The sequence below is a fragment of the Lagopus leucura genome, unplaced genomic scaffold (genome assembly GCF_019238085.1).
Source record: "Lagopus leucura isolate 7727_CA_CO unplaced genomic scaffold, USGS_WTPT01 Super-Scaffold_100002, whole genome shotgun sequence".
Lineage (NCBI taxonomy): Eukaryota > Metazoa > Chordata > Aves > Galliformes > Phasianidae > Lagopus > Lagopus leucura.
This window is the reverse complement of record NW_024962263.1, coordinates 60,989,373-61,012,190: the sequence shown is the minus strand read 5'-3', so window position 1 is coordinate 61,012,190 and position 22,818 is coordinate 60,989,373. Positions and strand designations below refer to the sequence as shown.

Genomic DNA, 22,818 nt, shown 5'->3' with positions numbered 1-22,818 from the left:
GGAAAAAATATATTGTGACAAAGCACATTTATACCTCCATGACTGTGCTCAGAAACACAGCAATACAAAGTTTGGCTGTGTTGATTACATCAGTATATACAAAATGATGTAGCTTTCTATCTACATCAGGTTTTAGGCACATGATTGACAGCCACTGCATCTTGGCCCACATGGTTTCTTATTCTAAATTTTTTGTCTGCACACAGGCATCATTGATGATAGCAGCAGCCGTGTGCTGAACTCTTGAAACACCATAAATGAATTAATGTTGTGCATGAGGTAGGTAATATCCTGCAGTTTCTCTTGCAGATATGTTTTCCTCTGCACAGTCCCACTGACACTGCAGATGAAAGCACAGGTATAAATGGGGGGAACCACTGGCAGTGTGACAAAGAATTATTGCTTTACATGTCTCCATTTTTAAAGCACAGTATTAAACAATGATCCTTCTCTTTCAAAATATATAATTTTTTAAAGGACAGCATATTTTAGGTATAAATTGACAGTACCTTTTCATGTGCTTTTAATAAACCTTATTTTCAGGAAGCTACACTTGCTAAAGTGAAAATGAGTTTGCTCCTCTTTACAGAATATTAATCTAAAAGGGCTAATGTGAGTCATAAATCCCGAAGAGTTAACAACTAATTACACTATACTTTGGAAGCTAATTATACAAAAGCATACAAAAAGAAAACATTGGAGTATTATTACAATATCTCTCTCTATAAAATATGTGCAAAATTCAATATACAAGCTTCTTGTTACTCATCCAAGTTTTTTAAAAATAATGTAAACACTAACTTATTTAAACCAATATAAGTAGTTTGATGTTACTCCTGGGAAACAAAGATTGTCGGTACAAGAACCTCCATAGCTTGGAGGGCAAGCAGAACACGGGACTCCTACTTTATATGGTGCCTCTCCAATCCAGTTTCCCCTGAAAAATAAAATTAGAGAAAGAAAACAGAATACTTAGCATTTTGAGAATGGAGGAAAAAATATTCATTAATGGTATCTTCTGGGTGATTAAGTGAATGTTTTTAGTGATATCTCATAAATTTACCATTACTGAAAACATGCATTAATATATTTCTGGAGGTTACTGGCAAACATCAATCTACTGATTTAAAAAAGACAAGGAGTACGACCATATTGTCCCAGACCAGTGGTCTGTCCCATATCCTTTATATGTCTGCAGTGAATACATGACAAACAAGTGACTTGTGAATCTCCAGGACTGGGATATTCCAGCTATTCAACCAGAAGACTTTGAGGGAAATAAGCAACACAAGTACAGATGGCAACATTTTCCTTGAGAATATTTTGTCTGGCAGTTATCTAAAAGCTTATTGTTCACAGGTGGAAAGATGAACTGAATGAATCAGTATCAGGTTTCACTGCCCTGGATCCGCATTGATCTGAGGCTGAATTCACAGTTGGAGGCAAAGAGAAGATGAAAAGTATTAATTACTGCAATGTAATAGAAATAACTTTATGTCGGCATTTTTAGTGATTTCAAGTATTAATGGGAAGTTAAGGACTCCCATTTGGTGAATAGAGATGTACTGCTTGTGAGAGAGCCGTAAGGAAGAAAGGGTAAAAATGGTAACTGAAAAATCTAGGTATGTCTGAAAAACCTACCCAGACTTTTGGGTGCTTATATAAATCTCCAGACTTATAGAGATATGTGCAATGATTGTGATGTCAGCAGAAAGTTAAAATTAGGTTTCCGTTTAACTGTTACACTTCACTCAACAGAGATCTTTCCTAGTTTGCATGTGATATAGCACTGTTATAGCACTGAGTAATGAAATTATTTATAAAACATTTTCTCATTCTCCACCTTCCGGCCAATAACACTGCATCAAAAGCCCTGGTCTGGTTTGTACCTTGGAAGAAAGCAGGAATCTCTCAAATAATTTGCTCATTCCTACTTCTGTTCCAAATGGGTACAGCAGACTGAGTGCTCAGGAAATACATTCAGTTTGATAACAGATATGGAAATCCAGGAAGAGGTTTTCTGAAAAATGATTTCTATTTCATTTTCTGTACAATGCACAACTGATTTTTATGAGTTCATATTAGTTAACTAGGTGCAGGGCCTTTGTAAACCGTGTAATTATCCTCGTAAACCTTTTTTCTTCTAATTTCAGAAGCACATATATTTTTCAGCATTATGACTTAGTATTAGAGAAAATTATTGGAATTCTAAATCCCAAATCTTTTCCAGATTCCAATTCTAGTAACTTAGAAGGCTGTAATATTCAGCCTCTTCTGCTTTAGAAAAGCTTCTGACGTATTCAGAGGGACAGAGCCTTTACTGATTAACAGAGACTTCTGCATGTCTTCCCAAGGACATTAAGTCCACTGTCCTTAAACTAATATTTATTAATTCTTAAGAATTAAGAATATAACCTTAAATTAGACAAATTTATTCAGTATCCTTTTCAGTATCCTTTGTTTTCGACTGTGCATAAAGTAGGTATGAAAATCCTGATCCTACTACCTAAGAAACAAAGATCTGCTAAAAATCTCCTCCAGAGAAAAAGCTTGTAACTCCACGCTTTTCTTTGCCTTTTGAGAAATACACTGGGATTTTTAGGCTGAGAAGATAGAAATAGTAGCTAGCTTTCTTTTATAAAATCTGATTTCATTTTTTCCAGGTTATGGAGCTAAACATCAGGTTCAGTTTTTTTTCTGCCTGATACCCCTCACATTCAGTTCTTACCAGTCTTTCCTATTAAAGATAAATGTATGAAGAAATCTTAATTTCCAAAATTAAAGGGTGCTGGGGTTTTTTTTGTCATTTTTTTTTACTAAATGTTAGCTTCTTTCATGTTGAGAAATCTTTAAAATCTTGAAAGAAATATTTTACACATGTAACAGCTACAATGGCAACATACTTATGCATAAACTTTACCACATATGGACCTGAGTCTGAACCAAAATTTTGTAGATGATGTGCTCAATTAATTATACTTGGCTTTCTATATGGAACTATGGCTCTACCTAATGCTACACAGTCAGAGAAATCAGCCATTTACACTGTCCATAATGCTTTTGAAGAACTGGTCCAAACCAGAGCTCAAGTCAAAGCTCTCCCAGATTCACAATTTATTGGTTCATTTTGCACTTAGACATGAGTTTAAGTTGTTTCCTAGGGGAACATCGAGTGAAAAATCATTTCTATATTTCAGTTTTACATAGGTCACCGCACAGTTGTCTGATATAAAGGCTATCCATAGTTGTGTATGATGCATACTCTAATGGACTCAAATTTGGAAGGCAAGATGATATTTGCAGACACTAAACTTTGGTAAAAGGACTACACTGGGCTTAGGCGAAAGGATTTTATAAGAAATCTATGCTTGGGCTGCCCTTAAGCAGCATGGTGATAAGAAAAGGTAATTGTGGGCAACAGTTTTGGTTCAGTCTTACCTACAGCGTAGTAGCTTATCTGAGGAAGTCTAGTTCACCATGAGTATACATAACAGATTGAAGTAATAAGGAGCTAAAACTAAAGCAGATCTAACACATAGGAGGAGGACAAAGAAATAACAATAGAAAATATCTTTTTCGTTTCATTCCAAACACATCAAGGGATTTCTTTTTTCTTCTGTGTACTAAAGTCAAGCACGTGCAATATATTCAGATATGATGTCAGCATGAATGAGCAGCATGCAGAAAAAGCACAAATAAAGGTCAAGATGCATAAAAGGGTGTAAGCATAAGAGAGGATCCAAACATGCAAGCAGTATAAAAATAAACAATATGAAAAGAAAGTAACTCACTTTGGGGCATAGTTGCATACCAAGTAAACAGCTCGTCGCCAAACAGATCCCCAGACGTTCATATTGTGGCATGTGTGGATTGCGCAGCCTATACGATTGGAAGTGGCCCAAACCATCTGAATAAATATTCATTATTGGTGAAGTCCAAATTAAAAAGAAATATATTTTTATATACACATTTATATGAAAAATAGCTATAAATAAATCACAGAAAAGCCAAGCTTTGGACAGTAGATTTTGAATAGAAGAATGCAATGTATATAACCTGTGTGTAATGGGTGCACATGGGTCCATAGCATCGCATGGGGCACCTGGGGTTGCAGTCCTGAGGATAAGGAAAAGCATAATCCTTCACTTCATCGTACCACGGCTTTACCAACTGGAGAATAGATCGATACCTATGTTTGTTTAAAGACAGAAGGGAATATATCACTTCAGATATTTTGGAATTTTCTGCTTATCACTGCTGTGATTCAAGACACCTAAAAACACATTTCTCAGTACATCACTATGGGCATAGCATTAAGGTTGGATATTGGAAAAAACTTCTCCAAAAGAGTGATAAGGCACTGGAATGGGATAGGCTGAGTCACCAACACTGGAGGTGTTTAAGAAACATGTAGATGGGAAACTAAGTGACGTGGTTTAGTAGGCAAGATTGGTGGTAGGTGGATGGTTGGACTAGATGATCTTAGAGCTCTTTTCCAACCTTAATGATTCTATGATTTTATCATTCTATTATAAGAAACTACTCAGGTCAAACAAAAATCTTTGTAAACAATAGATGGATATCAGTTATTGCTAAAACACTAAATGTTTCTTGCATCAACCTAAGATTTGAATCTCAAAGGCTGTACAAAGACTGACAAAATAATTCTTCTGGAGGATATCCGCCTACCTTCCAGTTCTTACAGACAGGTTCTGGCCCAAGAATCTCAGTAAGTAGGAAGGTCCATGGTCCCAAATGCACGTAGCAGCCCAAGCCTCTGCAGATTTGGCAAGAGTTTCATCCCAAACCTGACAAAATAAAGCACCATTAGCATGGGGGGGAGAGAACAAAAAGAAAGAAAAAAAAAAGCAATAATTACAAGAATGTGAGAATATCTTAAGTCACAAATACACATAAAAGATTTAAGATTTTTTACCAAGGCAAAGACCTCTCAAATACAGACAATCATGGATCAGCAATCAGCACATACAGGCAACATCTGCCCCAAATTTGGGCAGAATCCTTGCCCACATCATCAAAGGAAGGCCTATATTCATGTCCCTTCTTTGTATCAGGAAAAACCCTTGAAAAGGCATTCTCTTACCATTTTCCCTTCTATGTTAATGAGATCCATGTGTGGAGAGGAATGAAACACTGGATGGGGCCCAAATGGAAGGCTAAAGAAAAGGAATAAAGTTCACCACAGGTATTACATACCTCGCAAAACCCCGATATTTTTGAAATAAGATTTCAGGAGTAGCCAGAGAGAGTATGTGTGGCAGGTTTTCCTATCTGAGGTCACAAAGTCAAGAAAAGGGTTTCCACAAAAACAAAGAAATGAATAGTTTCCAGGTGTAGAATCAGTTTCATCACCATCTTCTACATAGGAGCTGACATTGCTATTTAACTGGCTTACAAAGATCAGAGGTTTGTAAAAGCTGATTCACTTTCTCAAGTTCTACTCCAAAGATAAGAACACGATGAGTGAACTTTAACACTCTTTTATGCACTGATGCTTGCTCACTCATGTGCTTAGTTATAACTTGATGCACTGCTGGAGCTACAGATGAAGAGAATAGTTACACAGTTACACAAAGTTACACAAATCCTAGGCTCTGTGTGTTTAAGTGATATCCAAGTAGGCCTTAGATCCTAAAATTAGATATGAATTTTGAAAACCGCATATGAACTGTTTTGGTGTGTGAATTGAGTTTTAGTGAATTGCATATAGAAAGAAAGAACAAAATGTAGTCAAATTTCTTAACCCACTGCATCTTTTTAAATACAAAGCTAAACTTGTAAATCTTAAGCAGCTACAAAATAAAGACTATGCTCTGTAAGGTATGAAATAAGAAGAAAAGTCAGCAATAAACTTATCAAAGGATCAGGTGTCCCACAATACAAATATTTTCTGTACTATGAACTAATACAGATTTCCAAAACAATGAACTCATAGTTTTAAGCTCCCAAGACTCCAGAATGAAAGGACTGATCACAGACTAGGACATGGACTAGGACAGAAATTCATGCCCCTGACTGCTCATAATTTGTGAAATTTCTCTAAGCAAACAGTAATAAACCTTTCCTAACATAGAGTAGTTGAGGTATTTCCTGAATTGAAGCTGAAGAAGCACAACAGGTATAGTTATAAATCCTTAATGGAAATGATCTTCCATTCAAGTTGAATCACTTTAGTGAAAGTAAGATGGATGGAGTTTAAAGCAGAGAAGGTTAACTATACACCTGTTTGTCAAAGGTGCCAGAATGAAGTCAAAGCAAAAAAATAGACAAAATAGAAGAGAATCAGGAAGAAACATACTAAAAAGGAACAGTCTTAAGCCAGACAGTCCTTTGACTTCATCTCTGAAAAATGAAGGGAGTTTCTTGGAGGAGTTAGAGATAAGCCTATAAGTCAAGAAAAGAAAGCTAAGCTGGAGCACTAGCATACATGAGGAGGGACCTGGAGTTGCTCTGGCACTGTCAAAAACCTAAAAAATGCTCCAGGGTCCAAGACGAAGAAAACTGTATGCAGATACTTGTTCTGATTTCTATTCCTGTTATTAAGCCAATCATCTGAATGCAAGCAGTACACAAATAACCCTTTATAATCTCTGCAGTTTATCAGTGGTATCAAAAAGAGGGCTGAAAGAGGAGGCAACAGCAGGCACCATCGTAAAACTGTGTATGGGAAGCACGCCTGACAGGCCAGGGCAACAGACAGTGCTTGGAGCCTGCCAGGCCTGGGGGAATGGAGAAGCACATGAACCCAGTGTGTGGGTCCAAACACAGCTGCCTGGTATGCATCCATAAGGGGCAGCTCAGCCAGTATTGTGACACCCCATAAACACCCTCCTTTGCTGGGATTAATCATGATTCTGGCATGAGTGCTCTCTGCCAGGAGGCTGAACATGAGGTTTGCGTACTTGCTCCCAAGTGACCTGGCTGCAGTCCCACAATAATTCAAATGTGTACTGTATTTGCACAAATAGCATCAAGCTCCTGATTTTCACTCAGCATATTTTTGCATACTAAATTGCCTTGCAAAGTAGTGTGTTACTTGTTACAAAGAACTGCTGAGACTGGATTGAGTTTTCACCATTAATGCCCTTTCTAAACTGGGCATGTTTCCCTCTTGGACAGTGAGAACATTGGTAGTCTACTTTCTTTAGCTTCATTTTCTGTTTCTCAGGAATCATTAGCAACATCAGATTGGGGAAGTTGTAGGGGATTGCTTCAAACTCAGTTAAAAGTGTCAGGTTGGCAGGTAAACATTACTGAGTATATAGTTCACTCTGCTTGCCATTATCTTGACTCACTCTTGACCACTCTCTGGACATACGAAATTTTTGGCAAAGAAGGGAGATAGAGAGAACAAGAAAGTGTACATAACCTCTGAATGAGAGGGAGAGCGAGCATCTGCAGTATCTTTTAATTCCTTCCACTACTTAATTAACAGGTTGATGAAATACCTCTGTACAGAGTCCTCTCCTGCCGGGTAATCATTTGTATTTCATGAGAGAGGGAAGTGCACTTCACCATGATCTTTTTTTTTTCTAGAAGTAAAGTGATGGTATCAGTCCATCTAGGATTAGTTCTTGTTCCTCTTCACAAGAAAAGAAAAATAATTAATTTTAGGCTGAAGCAGAAAAAATTATTATCTCAGAATGACCTTAAATGTTCTAAACTGCAAGACACTGTACTGTCACTGCAGTCTTTCCAAATAAGTTTGATTCTGAGTCAAAACTTGTTTTAATTTTTATCTCAGATCAGTTCCCTGTTTTGGCTGTGTAGGAGACCATGGCAAACTGATTTAAGGCTTTACGAACCCATGAGGCTTCAGTGCTGTACACACAAACAAAGAGAAAAAAAAAAGATAACAGAACTAGAAAAGTATCATGAAAGTAGAAAATGAAGTAACATGAGGGGTAGTTTCTATATGAAGAGAAACTGAAAAGTTCAAAGAAATTAACAAAGAAGTTTAAAATTGTGATAAACAAAACTGTCAACTCTGTAATGATGGTCAATCTATTTATAATCATTTTATTAAACACAGCAGAGAAACTTGCCTAACATGAAAGGAAAACTGCAAAAGAAAAAAAGAGTTGCATACACAGTGAGTCGAGATCTGAGGAGGTGACTCATCCTCATAAACTAATCATGCAAATACACAGGATCAGACTTTGCTCATTTGCTCCCCTGGGGATAGCAAACTTTTGTATGCTAGGTCCTTAGTGCTTGGGGAAGCAGTTGTCTTCCTGTGATCCAACATATAGATCCCCCCCAAACTATCCAGACCACTGATCTTGTTCATCATGAAAATCCTCTCCACCTTCAACTGGGTTTAACTGAGCTGTGAGGATTAAAAGCATCTTACCACACTTCCACTGGCAACTTGAAGTCAACATCCTTTGACCAAACTATTTTTCTTTCCTCAGCCAAAGATTATTTTCCTAGAAAGCTGTCCGACTGTGCTCTTTACACAACTCCCTGCTAAACAACTCTTAAAAATTACACTTCACTTGAAATTTTTCAAGCAGATTGAATATAGGTGAGAGGCCAATGCTAGAATTGAAAAATAGAATGGAACATTTCAATACCCGAGAACACTTTTCAAGACTCTATGAAGTTGTTGTGGTGTTTCTGTGCACTCGAACAGCACATGCTTGTTGAGCATCAGGAATAAAATCTAAGATTTAACAGTGGGAATTTTGTCAGCAAGGCCAGAATTTCATCTGAGATTGTTGATTTCTGCTCACTCTATAAACAAATAGTAAAATAAATTCTTATAGAATTTCTTGTAAGCCCACAGAGGGAGCTTCTTTCCTTAGAGGAAACCTTGTAATGTCATGGTCATACCTACCTGCTTTTCTGTAGCTGTTTGCTGTTTTTGTCATTCTTGCATACTACATACATACAGGGGATAGAGATGCTCTTTTGTTCTTTGTTGGAATATTTTTTAATACCATAAGGTTCCAATCACCATTGTACTCTTAGGTAATAAAATTATGATGAAGAAACATTATGTTGAAGAAAAAAGAAAAAAAAAAACTACAGTATTACAAAGATCTTTCCACAACATTTATAGAAGAATACCTGGCTATGCTTTTATTTGAGGAATGGTGTACATTACCATTACATAACTGAACTGAACTTGAAAACAATGTCTACAGTTTGAATGAAGAAGCTTTGTCTTTTGACCCTGTTTGACACATGTTAGGGGGACAATTTTTGCAGCAGAATGGGAACTAAAATGGAAAGCAACACGTAGTTCAGGCAGCAACTTCACTCTGTTATTTGTGAACAGAACACAACGACTATGTATGTATGAAACAGGTTAAACGGAGTTCTATTAATGAGTATCATTTGTTCATATTGCAAATTTTCTAACAGACTGTTGAATTACTGTAAATATACTGTTGCACTGGAAACTTTCATTCTGTGGTCATTTTTCAAGAATAAACATCAATCTTCTTGATTGATTGATTACTACAGTTTTACTTGAAAAGTAACAAGATTCATAGTTGTAAGTACAGTAGAGCAAATTTATTAGCAAACATGAGAATATTTGTGAAGGATAAATATATGAATTCATGGTTAAATTATACTAACTTAAAGAGAGTAGGGACCCAAAGCAGCATTATCATTGTCTGAAGCTCCCTCTCAGTGACAGCAAAATGAAGTCTCAGCATTTTTACGGTATTAAGGGGGTGTGGAATTTTGGATCTGTATGTTTATTTAAATGAGGGAAGGGGGGATGGTGGTATTACCTCCACTGTAGATATGACTACCTATTGGCAAAAAGATTCATGTCAGACCATCCTAAGGACTTTATTTTTTTCCTGGAGCACCACTTGGTTCTGCTGTACGGAAGGTTCGAGTCCTTGTAGTGTGGCTTCACACATTTGTATTGTGCAATTCTATGCAGGTTGGCAAATAAAAACTTTATCTTGTATAAGGTCTGATTCAGGACCTCTACATATCTGTAGAGCTCATGACTGGGTCGCATACTTTCTTTAAGCAACCTTAGTATAATGGTTCAAACACAAGCATTTCATAGCTTTGCAATAGAAAAAGAAAGCAAAAGATTGCTACTCTATAAATATCAAAATATGTGCCTGTTTCTATTGTAACTCTTCAACATTGTCAAGAATAAAAAGGAAGAATCATGTTTTTCAGTTTCCATGTACCTATCAGAGCAAAAAGTGCTTTGATTTTCTTTTTTCTCAGAAAGCAGTTAGTGGCTTCTTCCAAGCCACTAACCAAGATCTGTCAGCCCTTTACTTCAGATACTTGCCCTCAGAATGATGTTACATTTCGTAATAAGTCATTACTTCAGTAATAAAAATACAGTACATGCAGATAAAATGTTTATTTCAGTGTTCTTACAGGTAGACAAAAAAGATCTGAGTAAGTACTTGAGATCCCAAGTAAAACAGGTAATTACACTGATAATACCTTTAGAGCTGTAAAGGTAAATCTCCACCTGTAAAGGTGGAGATGCCACACCTGAGAAAATATTACTGATACAGTCATATCATACCCATTTTTAAGTTCTTGAAGTTAAAAATTAGAAAGAAGAGAGATTTAGAATTCATTATTCTTAGTGAATACAGACAGTGAGAAAAAAATCAACCTATCCTTTGGTAGTCAATTTATTCATTATGAAAATGTTATTGGGATGGGGATGACCAGTTAGCAAAAGATGACTTACATGAGAAAGCTGAAATAGTTTCAATTTAACTTTTGCTGGTATCTTAAATTCCAGAGCTAAGCATTCTTGTTTTCTTCCCAAGGCAATAGGATACTGTACTTTACAATGCAAATTCCCACTGACATCAGGAGAAATATCTTACTATGGTTATACTTTTACATGTCTTGTATGTAAGACATCATTACCAAAATAAATGTTAATAAAATCTCTTCTTCTGTGTGAATATTTTAGAATTGTTACTTTTGGCAATGCGTCACAAGAATTTGTGATCTAGAAAGAAATTGAGAAGAATATTTTTACTGATACACTGTACTATTTTTCTCATTTCTTTTGGATATCTGTGAATAAACAGTATTTATTATTTTATTTTTGAAGAACTCTTTGCAGCTTTCACTGTCACAAATAAAACACGGGGAAAAAAAAGAGAAGTAGGAACATTATGGTTTGCCAGCAGAGATACTGCATAGCTGGTAGAGATGAGTTAGCTGGGGAATTCATAAAGATAAGTTTTTAAGCTGGGGTTCTGTTCATGATCATTTTAACACATTCAAGCAGAACAGAACTGTGTTTCCATTCCTTTGCTGTCATCATAATCCTTAAAATACCCCAACTCAGATTTATTGCTGGTAGTAAAGAAGCTCCTCTCACTTGTTCTAAATGTTGAATACCAGCAGCAACCCTCAGTACTTAACTGCGGATTTTGTTGTGTTGGTATTTTGTGTTGGCTTTTTTCATGTAACATATCAACTAGTACAACAGTCTGCATATTTCTCAGTGGCAAAGAAAGTTCTTTATGCAAAGCATACATACCCCAGTAACTCACAGTCCTAAGAATCCTCTAGAGCACCCATCAGGCAAGGACAGCTAGTCCTACTGCCAAGTCAACTGTGACGTGTCAAGCCTGCAGCCACCAGTTGCCCAGTTAGAGTGACAACTTCCAGATCAAGACGTAGTGCAAATCCAGACTGAATAGGTCAATTTTTTACACACTCTTCTATTTAAAAGTTTTTGTACAGCAATTTGTTGACAGCAATTGCATGATAAAAATGCAGATGAAAAGTTGTGATATGCAATCTCAATACAGCTGCATGGCAACAGTAGTTTATATTTAGTAGTAATAGTAATAGAAAGTATGATCTTTTTGGTCAGTTCTGTCATCTTATTTGTCACTATTATGTGCTTACTGTGGACTCGTATTACTTCTTCAGATTGCTATTTGGTACCAATAGCAGAAACAAATCCATACCAGTTCCTACGCACCTCAAAAAGGTGGCCAGTAGGACCTTCTTCTAGAAGCAATCAGTCAAAAAAATAACCTTTCTACATCAGAGTTCTGATTTTATTCTTCATTATCCCTATGCCTTTTGTTGTTTTTTTTTTCCAGCTGAAGATCAGCAGCATTTACTTCCAGAATGGGAAAACGTAGAAAAGAAGAAAACCTCAATTAAAATGATTTCTTCCTATGAAAACAAAACAAAACAAAACAAAAAAGTTGGGAAACTGAAGGATGAAATCTGACATAACCAGTCCATCTGTGCAGCTGCACTTCACAGCTGCTGGTTCAAATCCCAGAGAGGATTAGCAGATGTAGGCTGCTACCCCTTCAGATACACAGACCTTGTCCTTATGGGTCATTCAGCCATGCAGCCTTACACTGACTGTACTGCTCACACATGCAGTACCCATTTCTCAGAAATCCCAGAACGGCGTACATAGCATGCAGAATTCCCTAGCACAGCTTCTTCCCATCTCTGCTTTTTAAGGTCCAGAGGCTTTCTGTAGGACCTCTTACCACATTCAGTACCCTTAATCTGGCATAAAGCTTAGTAAGAAAACCACCAGTCCCTCTGCCTGCTTGCATTTTCAGCAAAGTGGCTGAAAGTGCCTTGTCTTTTTGCCCTTGCTTTCTTCAGTACATACTGTGTGATGAAAAAATGAGGTCACTGGAATTTATAGACAGATTTGGCAAACTTTATGTATTTATTTGGGCTCTGAGATCATTTGGACTCTAGGCACTCTCTCTAAGAATATGAATACTTTTTGCTGTCAGCTGCCACCTGTTAGGTATTTTACTGTGCATGCTATAATTGGTGCCTACTTCATGCACAAATCTTCACGTTCCCAAACAGATTAGATACTAGTTAGAAAGTTTACACAGAAAAATCCCAAAGTCTATCCTCTAGAGGAAAGAAGTCTCAATAAAAACTGCAGATCTGTACTTCTTTTGCAAATACATGCAGGGTTAATACATTAAGCTGCTTGTCCAATACTCCACTGCATCTCAAAGTAAAATTATGCAATGTTTCACAGTCAATTTGCTCTCATATAAACAAACCTCCAAACATCTGATTCACACTTCTGAAGGGCTCAGTATTAGAAAGTCTGACTTACAGTGCTGAGGGCATCACTAGACAGAGGTCCAAGAAAACTCGCTGCCAGAAATTCTTTTCATATGAAAATCCAAGTCTGTATTTTACATAGAAGTTTGTATTTCTGGGTGTCTATTTGGTCTAAATTCAAACTCCTATTATTTGAGGCTCAACCATTCTAATAGCCAATTTGTTTCTCCTAAATGTTGCCCACATTTCTTTTCATGTTTGGCACAAGGCCTTTAAACAATAAGAAACAAAGAAAATTGGTAGGCTGTCAAATTTAATAACATTAAGCTTCCCTGATATGCTATTATTTGTTTAGCTTTTGGAAAAGTTAAATATCATAACTACATATCTTAAAATATTTAGTGCTTTCCTAACCTACTGCAAGGCACATTTTAGTTGGCAAGAGCTTATCTCAGAATTGGTAACAAAAAGGGCCAAACTGTCCAGTTCCATGTCACCCTGACAATCTTTCATAAGTCTGAAGAGGAAGGTGTCTGACTTTTATGATCAGTATAGATCGCCTTCTTTCAAAACCAGAAAATGTAAATACAAAATGTGTTATATAGTGCGTTTTTTTCTTTTCTCTACAAAACATATCTACATTTTCTACTTTTTGTTACAAAAGTATTAGTAAGTAATGGATGTTTTCATTAAACGAAAATGTTCCTTAATTCCTTTAGAAGTTTTCAAAGTTAATACTTATTTCCTAAGTAGTTGTAACTGAAAGATATGGCAGTGTGACACAGAGGAAAACAAATAGCTTCTTCTTTCTGCAGGATAAAGAAAAAGAACAATAGTTCTTTATTCTAATAAGAATGTTCAATTTAAAAATCTTTATTTAAACAGACTAATAGATAATGTCGTACAGACAGAAATGGAAGAACAGTCCTGTCTTACTTGAGTTAAAACAGACCTCAGGGCACCTGTAAATTCATTTGCAGATGCAGATACCTTTGGTGAAGATCATTCTCTGCCCAAAAGCAAGTGGTTATCCCAGAGTTTCCATCTTTTGCTGACTTTATGATACACATTTCCATAGGCCTGGATAGCATAGGCTCTTCCTCAGATCTTTTCAGATACAGAAGGAGGATTAAAATGTTGAGAGGTTTAAGGCTACTATCTTCTCCATTCATGTGCGAAACAAAGCACTGTGTATTTTGGATCAAGATTTTCGTGAAAAATGCCCTGTCTCTCTTTTTAGCCAAAAAGTTCAAGAGGTGCTACATTTAATAATAAAGGAATGTCTAATTCTGAGGGCACTGGGCAGACTGCTTTTCTGTCATTACTAGGTTGTTTTTTGTTTGCTTAAACTCCTAGAAGGCTTTCTGCTAATACTAAATTTAAATAATGTAAATATTCTGTTTTAAGGCACCATCAGGAGATCTGTGTTTTAAAATACACATAGAATTTTGGAAAGGAGATCTCATAGCAAAACAAATTTAACACAGCCATTTCTTATTGCGATATTTATTGACAATATCATTTTTGGGAAAGTTCTTCAGGTATTTCAAGAATTGCTTTCCAGGAAAAATCCATTCTGTTCATCTCTTAAAGCAGGTCATCTGTTCATTCACACTGAATACAACTTGTGGTTTTTGTAAGTCATGCAGCTAGCATCAGTTTTGGTTTTACTTACCATAGAGGAACCCTAGTTTAGTTACTGAGACTAAACTGTGGCTCCTAGACTCCAATTGTTGGAAGTCTGCTAGAAAAATCAGCAGCATCCTGTGCCTCACTGATAAGCACTGAGTAGAGCAGTGTTGCATTGTTGACAGCAGTGCTGTAAGAAACAGGTAAGTGGAGAAACTCACCTGACAGACAGAAACAAGCTTGGTAACTCTATTTTACCGAAATTAGTAGAAATCCAAGTCCAGCTACTCTTGCATTCTTTCAACTCATTTTCAGTTACCATGCTTAACTGCTGTGAGAAAAATCAGGGAATGGTGTAAAATGATTGTGTCCTTTCAAAGTTGTCAGACAGAAACTCCTTACTGTAATCATGAGGATCACCTCAACACTTTCTGCTTTCTTTTAATTTTTTGGAAAGGATCATATTCATAGCACTCATGATCTTCAGACGCTCCTGTTCGTTGGTTCCAAACAGAAGGAACATACTCAGCTGTTTAAACATAAGCACAAGGGGTAGGAGGGAAAAACTGGAGCCAATGAGTATATTTTCCTATTGTACCCCAATCATATTAATCTCATATGTGAATCTCCAGCATAGAGCAAACTAAAAGCTATGGAAAACTGGGATAGGTGAATAACACCAGGGAAGCTCCAAGCTCCTATGTGTTTCTCTTCCCAGAGAACTGAAGTAAACTGTACTTAGATTTACTTTGTGCATGATGATGGCAAGTTAAGATCTTTGTACCTTGACTCATTGTTTCAACCTTCACTGCATACATAGGACTAAGGGAACAGTTACTTGAAGGGTTAATTCTTCATTGCATTATGTCATTTATGTCTTTAAACATGCATACTTAAATACATGTCTAACCTGCTTTGACACTGATATAATACGAGAGCTGCAATTGGAGTGCAACACTAATTTGTGCCAATATGCAGAAGACATGAGCATGGAATATACATACAATTTAAGTAATGCCAAGAAAACTGGCAGTAAATATATGAAGAATAATATTTGAAATTAAGCAAGGAAGGAAATTATACTGGACATGTAAAAGATTAATTATCTGGATTTTGGAGGGAAGTACTTAGGTTCGACATTTGGAAATCATTTCTATTCCTAAGGTAAAATAGTTGCCAAGAGATGTGACTGAGACAGCGTCACTATATGTGTTCAGGAGTAGACAAGATGAAAACCATATGTATTTAATGCAGAAGGAAGCCCTGCAAAGGGGTGGGGATAAACTATATGAATTAAGAGATTCTATCCAACTCAACAGACATAAATCTTGAAGGAACTAGTCCTGCAGTCCTCATAAACATGAATGGTTTCAGTGGGACAATGTAGATGAGCCAGGGCAAACAACTCAAGAACAAAATGTCCTTCAAGATTTAGAATGGTTTGTAAGAATTGACAATAGAAAAAACAAGCAAACAAGTTGAGAAGTTCATTCATCAGAAATGTATTTGAATTTAAGATGAAAACAAATTAACTCACTTTTTCCATGTCCATGTGAAAGGTGTTCAGATATTAAATAAAACTTTGGAAAATGTGAAGTAGTTAGAAAACACTTCTTCTGTTTGTCTTACCTGTTATCTAAAGCAAATCGATGGAACATTTTTTAAGATCACTTTGACAGCAAGAAAATATTGTGAAAACTTTCACATTTAGGAGTGAAATAGTTATGAAGCTATTTCTGTCAATGACCATTAAGTGGACTATTTTCTTGCTTCTCAGAACTGACTTCTGATTATTGCCTGCAAATCTTTGTGACAGGAAACAATGTCTCCAAATTCATCATTCAACAAAGAGAATCACTCCTGGGCATTAATGAATAATCAGACTTCCCCTGTGACTTTGTCTTAGAGCACAGGACCGTAGGAATTTCTTTTGGAACACAACTGTCCTAGGTTGGAAGGGACCTTAAAGATCATCTAGATACAATCCTCCTGCTGTGGGCAGTTGCCAAATTACTTTTAGTTTAGAAAAACTTCTCATTACCTTCGTCCATTTTATCACATTATTTCATATGAGATTTACTAGAAGATGAATGAACTCATTCCCTCATTCTCCATTCCCTTCCAACTCCTCTGCCACCAGCTCATGAGAAACTGTCTTATGGTTGCCATGAAACAACTGATTTGTTTCTGGCCAGTCTGGGAATCTGTTACTACTTTAAGTTCTACAAAATGACACATTCACTAAGGGGCATGTTTTTCCCAAATATAAAAAAGTACGTATGCAATCACTGAACAAAAAGGATCTGAAACCCTATCAGACCATCTTCTAGACAGAAGCAGGCTCAAGTTTACCTAGAATATTTCTCTACTCCTTAAAATTCTTCAGACAGCATTCCACAAACTATCTTCATGTTTTGAGTGTATAATTTGGCCCCATCTATTGTAGTTCTGGCATACTACTGCTGGTGTATTAATGACTGTGTTGATCAGTACTGGGCTTGGGACTCATCCTTGCAGAATTTCAAATGAAAGGCTTTTTAAGTCAGCAGTGAACTACTCACAGCTTGTCTTTCAGTAAGGCTTTCAGCTCAACTTAAATTACTCTTACCTAGACTAGATTTTCCCATCTTAAGGGGAGTTTTATCAGATTCACTGTTTCTGCATGGTGCATGCGAAAATGTAAGAAGCATGCACATACACAAGCATCTGTTCACAGCAGGTTTGGCATGCATACAGGAACTTGGATTACATCAAAAGAGCACACTGCCTTTTAAAAAAACTAGCCTCAAGTGGAAATGAGCACAAATATTTATTTACTGCATGTACTGAGAGTCTACAGATAGTAGCAATGTATATTAAATGACATGTTTTATAAAACTCAAATTTCATCTAACAACATACTGTAAATCTTCACCGGCCTACTAAGCACCAGAAATGTTCCAGGAAGGCAACACAGGTCTCTATACCACAGAGTTAGCATTCAGAGAAAGTGACAGCTTGTCCACAGACTTCCCCTGGATTTGCAGATTGACATACCATTCACACAAAAGAACTGAAGACAATTCCTTGCTTTCCTGAACCATGAGTTTTATGGAATGCTTCTTCTTCCTCCAAAAAACTATGTAAAACTGAGTGGATGACTGTCCTCTGACATATGCCAGATCTAAAGGCTTGTGTTGGACTTCTTTCTGCATTAGCCTTAAGAGCACAAGAAAAGACTGCAGAATGACATTCTTAGGATAAAGAGAAATGAAGAATATAGAAAAGACCAATACTAAAAATCAGAGGTGATTACTTTAACATCATAAGTTTGGAAGTTCACATTTCCTTTTTGGTTTTCTTTCTTTTCCCCACTCAGTCTAGACTGGTACTTGCTGAAAAACTTCAAACTGAAGACACAGCACTACCAGCATCAGAAATAAAAGGACTTACTTAAAAATCTGACTCAGTGAGTGGTAACATCCCAAGAGAAATGTTACCCAAAGTCTTATTGACCCATAGTGCCTAAAACCATAGAATCATAAAACGGTTTGGGTTGAAAAGGACCTCAAAGATCATCTAGTTTCAACTCACCCACTGTGAGCAGAGCCACCAACCACTTGATCAGGATGCCCAGAGCCACATCTAGTCCTGAATATCCAGCCTTAAAACATGCCTGTTTCTTTCACTAGGGACCAGCAATTGAAGAAAGCCTCTCATAATTACTTTTGACTCTCCAGTTGGCTACTTTCATCAGTAACTGCATACAGGAGCATGCTGGAGCAGCATTCACATCCACCTCTCCCACACAGAAGCGAAATGCTCCCTCTCTTCTCTTACTTCTATGTTTGTCCAAATTTGTCTTGCCTAATGGGTGTGCTTAAAGCCATTTTTTATGGCATCCCATCAATTGTCCTGTAGCACACAATATTCAAGACAATATGGGCAGACAGAATAATGCCCAAGGACTTCAAACTATCCATAACTATGCTGCTAAATCTTATGCTCTTATGGATGAAGAAAACAAGAAAACTGATATATATAAAAGTGAGAATGAAATCATTCATCAGAGAAAAAGAGTTCCTAAAAATTAAGAAAACTGAAGAAACCAAAATATGCTATGACTTTGATCAAAGAAAAGTATAGAAAACATTTCTGTATGTGTTTCTGAACTGCAGAGTCCACCTCAACTTCAGTATACTTAAAAGAATTTTCCAGAGTCTACTGCATCTTACAGGTACTTCCAGCCCTCTAAAACATGACATCGTTTTTCATCACTGTTAGTTGAATGGGAGAGGCCACTTTCATCACTGTCACTTCACTTTTCTGTAGTGTTCAGGACAGGAACACACACTGTGACAATTTTCAGCACAGCATGTGTTGTCTGGGTAATGAAAATATGGTTGTTATTTATAGAAATTAGTACTGAGTGGCACAGCCTCTTTTATATTAAATACCTCTAACCTTATGCTCTCATAAGACAAAACAGAAACTGTGCCACACACTGAAATTGGAGACTAAAGAATGAACTGAGCACGTTCTAATAGTCTAATAATAGTCTCTTTACTGAGATGGCTCCCCAGGCTTGGTAGTCTTATAATGCCATGCCATCTCCAAGACCTAACCACCAAAATTTTTTTGCAGCCACAAAAGCCAACAAGTTAAATAGAAGCAGCTGTCATTACAAACCAGATGGCAGAGACACCTATGCGTGATATTGCTCACCGGGTTTTTCAATCTGTAAAGTCACAAGATGCAGACAAATATTGATTAAATTATAAAAAGAGAATCTAGCCAAGGTTAGCTGCCATCTGGAGATCCACACTGGAATTGCATTCTAGATCATTACCTAAGTAAATTGTGGTGTACTCTGAAGGATGCTGCATGAAGTAACATACTATTGTGAAACCAAAGGTGAAACAAAGCCTTAGAATTTTCCTTTGTGACCATCAATGGGGCTGATGGTGCCAGGAACACAAGAACATCCCATAGATGGTTGGTACTTGCAAAAGCAATAGTAAGGACAAGGAAAAGAATAACACCTAAGTGGTTAGGAACATGACCTTAGCCTTGATTTTGTATCTAACTTTGCACAGTACCATGACAGAGCAAAGCTGCAACAGAATATCCAAGCAAAATAGGTGAAACCTTGGCAATTTTCTACATTTGTGTGCATTAACTATAGATTTAATCAAGGAAGCTTTCTTTCTGTTTAAATTTCTTTTTTACTGTGCAGGCTAAGAACACTACACTTATAAAACTCTTGGGAGTGTAACAAGGCGCTGTCTTCACTTAAGCAAACTGTAGGAGCACATTTCTGAAAGACACAAGCCAAGGAAGGGCATGGTAGGCTGACATTCCCTCAGACATTACAACAAAGTTTATTTATGCAGAATCAAAGGAAATGTCAACGGAGGGCTCAGCAATAAAAATGATGACTGAGCTTGACTTCTGACCTCTCTATTTTTTCTGTCTCTAACCCTTCTACTTAACAAACTTCAAACTCAGACTATGATATGGTTACAGAACTACATCCTGCAGTGTTTTGAGTGCAATCAGCATTTTAAGGTGCCGTCTGAATTATGTGAACAGATTATATGAACAAATTCAAATGTAGGTAACATCTGTGATAGACACATGTTCAAACTGTTAGTCATTAGTTGATAAAAAGAAGTTGCTATTATTACTATTCTGTCATTATGTCATGCTGATAGCGTTATATCTTCTCAAACCTGTTAACCATCTGTTGTCATCTGAGGTGCTCTATGGCTTTAGGCAGATATGGTGCTGACACAACTTGTTTGTGCTTTCAAGACAGTGTGAAGACCTGAGAAGGCAAAATACTTTTTGCTTGGCAAACCTATGTTTAACTTTAGAACTCTAGAGTATGCACACTGAATGCTGGAACATGAAATGGCAAACATGTTGCTTCAGTTATTACTGCCATGTATGAAATCACAGTGGATGAGTAACTTAGAGCATATCTGAAGGAACAGATAATTCATACAATGTATTATTCGCCCATAAAGAGAAAAGGTGCCTGTCACAAACATAACATTTCAAACGTATTAAATTCTACATGTTAGAAACACATCTAAAATAAGCATTATACCTAATGGAAAAATATTAATATTAGGTTTATGCAAATAACATGCAGTAGGTAAAATACATGAGCATGATGAACATAGTGCATTAGATGAATTGCTTTGCAAGAGTAGCTTCACCATATTGTGTCTGAAAGTACTTTTTGTGATAGAAACTGGAAGTGCTCATTGGCTACCTTTTTGCATACACCAGGGCAATGAATTCCAGTGTGCTCCACCAAAGCAGTGGGAGAGCTGGCGGTTACTACTTATAACACATGCGATGTCACGTCACGATAATGTTGGACCACGTATATGTTATGATCATGTACCACTCTTGAGGCCAACAAGCAGTTAATTCACAACTTCATTACTTGAGGTCTCAGAAGCTTCATGAGAACTACTTACGGAAATGAAAATTCAACAGGGCTAGGAAGAGGTTCAGAGTTCAGTATTAGCTTTTGCTAAATTCTAAAGTTAGTTCAACTTCAAAAGATGCAAGGAAAGAAAAATTTAGTTAGCAGTAAGAGTTCAAAATTGTTAGTCTGCCTAATTAAATCTCCATAACTCACTTAATAAAATGAAATCAGTGCCTTAGAGTTTGTTTTATTCTGAAGTAAACAAAGTTCACTTACCATGTATTCCATGTTGGAAGCAGGTGGGAATACTTTGCCTCTGACTTGATTATGATAATCAAGAATGGCAATCATGTCATTCTGTGAAATGTAGCGCTTCCGCCTGGCTTTGGGAATTTTTGCTGAGTCCAGATGAGCTGCCAAAGCCGTCTCAATGTCAGTGAAATTATTGTTTGACAGGAGTAGGTCAGTGGAGTTGGGTAACACTAATGCACTTGTTTCGCACAGAATGGAAAATAAGAAAGCACAAATGATTGCAGCTATTACTGTCATCTTGGGGCCAAAGCGGTAAGATAGGCCACAGAGGTTCTCTGCTTTAAGTCAGGGCAGTAGAAAACAGATCTGTAGAAGAGAAGATGTCAAAGATGTGATTCTGTACATCTGGACAGTGGGACAAAGCAAATTGGCAGGCTGTGGTCAGAACGATTCTGTCTGTCAGTTCAGCTATAAAAACAATCCAGTCAGAATATGGGCTGCTGAGCAACTTTCACTAACATATTATCATTAAATGATAATGCCCTTTTACTCCAAACAGCAAATTAAACATCATTGGACTCTGAATAACATGATCAGAGCTAGTCATATTCCTGAAATCGTGACAGTCCATAAACCACACTATAAATTCTTAATGGGGAGACTTCAAGAAAGCTTAACAAATGTTATGCACTGAAAATAAAACATCCATCCCAGGTTGTGCCTGTACTGTATGCATGGATTGCTCTGACAGTGTCATACAGACAAACTAAGAGGCAAAAGAACACACAAAAAGCACAGAAACAGCATTTACATCTTAACTACAGCAAAGTGTAGTGAGCATTAATAAAACTGCATGCAAAGCAAGCTTATTGAGTTGAATAGCTTACCTCTGGATTATACCACAATGAATACACTCTATTGTTCTCCCAGTATGTATAACACTCTCCTATGTGATGATATGGACCTTTGTGAAGGAGTGCCTCTTATTACAAACTCCCAAAGAACAAAACTCTGCTGGTTGTGAAGCTTTCTGGCCACAGGAACTGCTAACAGCTTTTATATGTTACAGTGCATGCTCCACAACAGGCAGCTCCTCTGAAGGTCTGCACTGAGCCAGAGGCAGAGGGGAGGAGTTCTCCGGAGCATGCACACAGCGATTGGGTGGCATCTCCCTAGTGTAGGTGGTTTGGATATCCAGTCACACCCCCGTTTCTATAGCACAAAGAGGCAACTTGCAAGACTCCTTTTTCTTCCGGTACTTCCTACCGTTTTAAAAAATAATAATTTGCTCCTCTCGGTTTTTCCTCATTTTATGAACATCATTCTGGCTTGTCCGATGCTGTTTTCTGCTGCTCTGTGAGCACATGCATCGCAGCCTGCAGCGCAGGGTGCGCTGTTGTCCCACTCCCAGGGAAGGGAACTAGTGCCACACCAATGCCTGTCCTGCCCTGTCCCTCCGTTGCTGA

General features: G+C 37.2%; 1 protein-coding gene across 1 annotated transcript; it reads right to left on the bottom strand.

Annotated features, from left to right (window-relative positions):
* Nucleotides 1–762: 762 nt before the first annotated feature.
* On the bottom strand, nucleotides 763–22,360 carry PI15 (peptidase inhibitor 15). Its single transcript, XM_042870044.1, has 6 exons — nucleotides 22,240–22,360; nucleotides 21,377–21,718; nucleotides 4,690–4,808; nucleotides 4,057–4,189; nucleotides 3,792–3,907; nucleotides 763–937 (listed from the first exon to the last, which is right to left on the bottom strand). The coding sequence occupies exons 2-6, from the start codon at nucleotides 21,647–21,649 to the stop codon at nucleotides 802–804; spliced, it is 777 nt and encodes a 258-aa protein (XP_042725978.1). The 5' UTR covers nucleotides 21,650–21,718; nucleotides 22,240–22,360; the 3' UTR covers nucleotides 763–801.
* Nucleotides 22,361–22,818: the final 458 nt, after the last annotated feature.